Source organism: Neltuma alba, unplaced genomic scaffold (genome assembly GCF_004799145.2).
Source record: "Neltuma alba isolate B1F8T4 unplaced genomic scaffold, ASM479914v2 tig00005482_pilon, whole genome shotgun sequence".
In the NCBI taxonomy this organism is placed as follows: domain Eukaryota; kingdom Viridiplantae; phylum Streptophyta; class Magnoliopsida; order Fabales; family Fabaceae; genus Neltuma; species Neltuma alba.
This window is the reverse complement of record NW_021634123.1, coordinates 35,073-40,649: the sequence shown is the minus strand read 5'-3', so window position 1 is coordinate 40,649 and position 5,577 is coordinate 35,073. Positions and strand designations below refer to the sequence as shown.

At 30.0% G+C, this 5,577-nt stretch overlaps 1 protein-coding gene across 1 annotated transcript; it reads right to left on the bottom strand.

The window, feature by feature from the left end:
• Positions 1-3,634: 3,634 nt before the first annotated feature.
• Positions 3,635-4,474, bottom strand: LOC114747819 (heavy metal-associated isoprenylated plant protein 12-like). The gene is made up of 3 exons (XM_028936166.1): positions 4,446-4,474; positions 4,251-4,326; positions 3,635-4,060 (listed from the first exon to the last, which is right to left on the bottom strand). The coding sequence occupies exons 1-3, from the start codon at positions 4,455-4,457 to the stop codon at positions 3,780-3,782; spliced, it is 369 nt and encodes a 122-aa protein (XP_028791999.1). The 5' UTR covers positions 4,458-4,474; the 3' UTR covers positions 3,635-3,779.
• Positions 4,475-5,577: the final 1,103 nt, after the last annotated feature.

Genomic DNA, 5,577 nt, shown 5'->3' with positions numbered 1-5,577 from the left:
TGTGGTGAAGTGAAGATATATGGCAGCCTAATTTATAGATGTTTGGATGGAAGACTCCGAGTAAACCAAGTCAGAAATCTATCTTGACGCGTCGCTTAGAGTCGCTTGGGATGACGCGAAACATGAATGAGGTCATCATTTTTGAATTATTGATTCTTTGCTTTGTTTGCATTGTTAATGTTTAGGTTAAATGATTAGGTTACAATGTAAATTTATTATAAAAGCATTTACTTAAAACATTGAGCATCTGAAAGTTTTTTGGGAAATAAATTTACTCCAAAAATTTAAAAATAATATTATCCTATACTGTTAAAAATATTAATGATCACGTCATTATTTTAATGGTTAACGTTAATCTTTTGACCATAAAAAAATAAACAAAAAATGGATCGAACAAGCCAGTTCAACCGGAAAATCGATAAACCAGCTGTGGTCTGGTTTGGTTCAATCACTGAACCAGCTACATATCGAACAGGGAGTAAACTGGTGAAACCAGTAAAAACTGGTGTGAACCAATAATAAATCGGTTTGGATAATTATATTGTTATTGATACTATTTTTTTCTCATTTAGCTCCTAATATTTTAGTCATTATAAATTTAAATGAATTTTAATGATGATTTTGATATTAATAATAATTAATTTTAGTTATTAAGGAATTATAAAAATCAAAATTCTCAATATTGTTATACTTTATTATTGTTACAGTCAAACTATTGTATTTTCTTGTATTTTGTTACTAGTGATTATTATTGTTGTTATTTTTGTTATTTTTAATTAAACTATATTATTTTAATATGACTGGTTTGATTTCGGTTGAACCTCGGTCTGACCCGCTGACCCTTAAACCACTATCTCAAGGGGTTTAATGTTTGGTCTGGTTTTTTGTTCCTTAATAAAAAATAATATTATTGTAATTTTAAATTTCTAAAACAAACTTGTTCATAAAAAACTTTCGAATATTTATATCTTCTGGATAAAAACTTGGAAACAGATTTACCTTTCTAGTTCTATTTATAAGGTAGAAAGAGAAGACTTTTGTGGTTCTATTTATATGGCACTTAGAAAATTTTTCTATATGAATATATTATTTTATCTTTTATTTATTATTGTGTTGACTTTGTTTACGTGAGATATAATGTATATTAAATAGGGATAAAGTTACAAAGTTGTTAAATTTTAAATGAGAGTTAATGAAGTTTAAGATTTTTCTTAATCTGTGTGAAATAATCATTAGGTATTTCGCAAGGCGTTTGGACTCCAACATGACTTTTTCTTTGGCCTCGTAAATATAATTTTTTAAAAATAAAAGGTACATAAATAAAAGAGGTTTAATATATAACTTCATATTATAAAAAATATATAATTTCATGTTGAACACGATTGTCATGAATAAAAAAGTATAATAGAGGATAATTATGATTTTGATGGTAAAAAAAAAAAAAGATAATCATGATTTTAGGTAGTGGCCAGATAGGCCTTATCTAAAAGATCTAGATCCTCTCAAAATTCCTCCTCTACTTTTTTTTCCCTCACAATTTCATCGTCATTTTTAGATTAAAAAATAAATGGTTAATATTTGAACTGCACAGTGCAGAACTACAATATGAAAAAAAACATTTTTAATTTATATGATATATCAATAATAGAAAAATAAATGGTTAATATTTGAACTGCACAGTGCAGAACTACAATATGAAAAAAAAATACATTTTTAATTTATATGATATATCAATAATAGTCTACATTTGAGTACTGTGTAGGTCAAGTTTTAACAATTTAGATTTATTTTTATGTAATATTATATAATAGTTTTATAAAATATTAAATTTAAACTATTCATTTTGATTTAAGGGTCAAAATGGGATTGAGAGGGAAAAGAAAACAGGGGGATTTAGAGAGGATATGAGTCCCTCTTTAAAGGTGTTCTATTTAAGATTTAAAACCCACATGTTGATTCCTACATTTTAGAAAATAAAATTATAATAATTAATATTTTTTGAAATTTAAGGATTAATGTTGTAAATGACTAAACTATAGGAACAGTACGAGCAAAAAATATAAGAATTTAGTTACATCAAATTAGTTGAGAGATTACAATCTGATCAAATTTTAGGAATAATTAACACGCTTTTAGTTACTTAAAAGACATGGTAATGGCAGTAAGCATCAAATATCACAGTAGGTTATGATGTTTGAGGTCTGCACATAGTGAAGTAAATTAACATTTTTTTTTTACTTATAGATATTCTCTTATTGGAAATAATTCTATTCGAGGAGTCAAACACTAAATATAGACACTTCTTCTAGCCGAAATTTGAACCTTAGTTCACTATATTGTGAGGGACTAACCCTTTCCACTAACTCTAACCTCCCGTTGGTAATATAGTTGAAAGCCCATAGGTTTGGTCTGATTAATCTTTTAAAATTTATTTTATTAATATATATTAAAATATGTAGGCTTCTAAGCTACATTTGCTAGGCTTTAGTGGGCTTAAAGCCTATTTGTAGCCTTCAAAGCTTAGAATATGAGGTCCTTTTACGAGTCTACTTTGTAATTAGGTTTTTAAAAATGCTTCAAGCTTGCTAGGCTTTTCGAATGCTCAAGCCTGAATCTGAAAAAATCAGCATGCAGGCTCATACTCAAGTTTTAGATTCTCATTACAGGCTCAAGCCTGTTTGGTGAAATCCTGACTTAGTATGGCATATTTCCATCTTGAGAAATAGGATAGGATGGGACGTGGATACCAATATGTTATTGAAATATTTTTCATATAGTGTAAATTGAAAATCTTAGTTTCCACAATTATAAATTACATTAAACATAATAATAATAATAATTTTTATTTTTAAAAAATATTTATGATCTTAAAACTTTTAATATAGTTTTACAAGATTTGAAGTAATGTAATGTCTTCTAAACTTCATAAGAGGTGAACAAATTGAGAAGCAAAACTTCACACCAAGAGCAAAATTTACGAATACACTCATTGTAACTATAATTTTCAATAGCAAACATACATATTACTCTAATTATAATTTCGTAACTTCATAATTAATATGGATGTGTGTGTATCAACTTTTGATGAAATAAGCAGAGAGCAAACTACCCAAGAAGTCTCAACATGATGACAAGCCCTTAAATCTATATCTAAACAACCTGAAATAAACCAAGGGATCAAATGAAACTTAGAGCCTCCTCTGGGCAACATCGTACAACACAACATTTTGCACGTCTTTAGCACTTTTATTTGGGGGCACTATCATTTGATATATATGTGTGTGTCTGTGTCCATTTTTTTTAGTGCTGGGGTTATCTGTGGTCCTTGAAGATATAATATAATTAATGATCACGTAATTATTACGTAGTCCTTCAAAATTAGTACATCTTTATGGCAAATTTTTATCGACTGATATTGGCCCTTCGAAGAAGACAACCAAAATTTGAGCTTAAGCTCAAATTTTTCAAATATGATGGGCTGGCCTTTTATGTACTCCTTTTTGGTCTTTTAATGAAAAAAAAAAAACTAAATATGAAGACAACCTTTGTACAACAAACCAATCCCTTCAAGCTCGTCACTATCAAATTTCAATCCAAATCCAAGAGGGGTAAAAATAAAAGCCCAGCATATCTCTATAAATATATATATTTTCTTATCTTCATCTTCTGTTCTCTATTTATATATAAAAAAGACATCGGCCTACATATCTATCAACGCAACCGTATGCTTCCTTATCTTTCTCTTTATTTTTTCTTTCCCACAAGCGTAAGTTCAAAATTTAGCAGATGACACAGCCACTATTAGGATACCCATCCACAGTTCCAACATAATAAGGTGGAGCATAATAAACATGGCTGTAACTCGAAGGAGGAGGCACTATCATTTTAGCTATATTCTCTATCCTTTTATCTTCTTTCTTCTCAGACTCTTTGGCTGCTCCAACAGATACTATCTCTGTATGACACAACTTCCTTAGCTTTTCCACCACCTTAACTGGGTCGATGTCTCCTGTTACAGTTAATTTCTTGTCCTTCATGTCCACGTTCACTGACTCAACTCCTGCAAAACAAAACCAAACCTGTCAATTCTTTCCCTTTCATAGAACAACCATATAGTATATATTCTGTTCGATGAGCTAATCTTCGAACGAAACTGGGTTTAAATTAAAACTCCAAGGAATGTGATGTTTTCTGTTTTCACTCGTAAGACTTAAAACTCAGGATTTGCTTAAAGGAGATAGAGTATATACCTGAAATGCCTGAGGTTGTTTTCATGACCTTTTGCCTGGTTCTTTCACCGTGTAGTTCCACCTTCAACACTATTTTCTGTCAGCAGATTAAATAAATCATCAAGCTGCTATCTTAATCAATGCAAGGAGAATCAAAAAAATAATATTCATTAAGACTTTGAAGGAAGTTTGAAAGATTAGGGGTCTGGTTCTGACCTTCATCGTCATTTGCGTATATTGCTGTGTTGAAGCAGACGAGAAAGACAAAGGGAAGGTAGGTTGTGGAGAAGAGGAAGATTAGAATTTAGTAAGATATGGTTCAGTGCGGTGAGGTGAAGATATACGGTAGTCAAATTTATAGATTCATGCTTTGAAGACTCCTGGTAAACCCAGGCCACAGGTTTACCTTGACTAGTCCTTGACGCGTCGCTTAAAGTGACTTGGGTCATCATCTCAGAGAAAGCTACGCGACACACGAATGATGTAGTTTGAGTTTTAATTTAATTCTAAATATAATTTTTCAATTTATTTTTTATATTTATTTATATAATTTTTATCAGTGATTATACATGCTGAATGTTTAATCAAATGATAGTTGTACCTATGATTAGTAAAAATATTTTAAGAAAGATAATATCTATTTATTATAAATAATTATTTTAAAATTTTTTTTATCTATTCAAATAAATCAATTAATTTTTATATTAAAAATCGCATTTCGAATTATTGTTTCTTTTCTTTTGTTTGTATTAGTTAATGGCTTTTGGCTTTTTCAAAAGTGCGCGGCAAAAAGTGGAGAAGACTTTTCCACGAAGGCCATCTTCTCCCTTCTGGGTTTGTTCCTGATCTCTCATGTGGCAACTTTTGAAGAGGCCTAAAAGTTAACAACTGCCACGTGTCTAGCATTGGTCAACTAGAAGTCAATCTGGACCCCACACTCTTTTGTCTTCTCCGTGTCTAATGCGGAGCCTTCCGCTGAATAACTTGAATGTTTCGTGGTGTGTTCGGACACCATGACAGCATGACTTCGTCTCTGGCCTCTTAAATATGATTCTTTTAAAATAAAAGGTATAGAAATAAAAGAGATTTAAAGATAATTTCGCACTGAATACGATTGTTATGAAATTAAAAAGAAATATATAATAGAGGGATGATCATGATTTTAGATAGTAGCTATATGGATCCCTCTTTAAAAGATCTAGATTTTCTCAAAATTCCTACCCCGCTTTTTTTTCTTCTGGATTTCATCTTCAGTTTAACGTAAAAAATGAATGATTTTGATTTAGTATTTCATAGAAATATATAAAAATAAATAAATAAATTTTAAGTATTAAAATTTGATCTGTAC

Coding starts and splice junctions, on each gene's coding strand:
- LOC114747819 (XM_028936166.1), bottom strand. Junction 4,061..4,250: donor AACAACCTCAGGCATTTCAG/GTATATACTCTA, acceptor TTTGTTTTGCAG/GAGTTGAGTCAGTGAACGTG.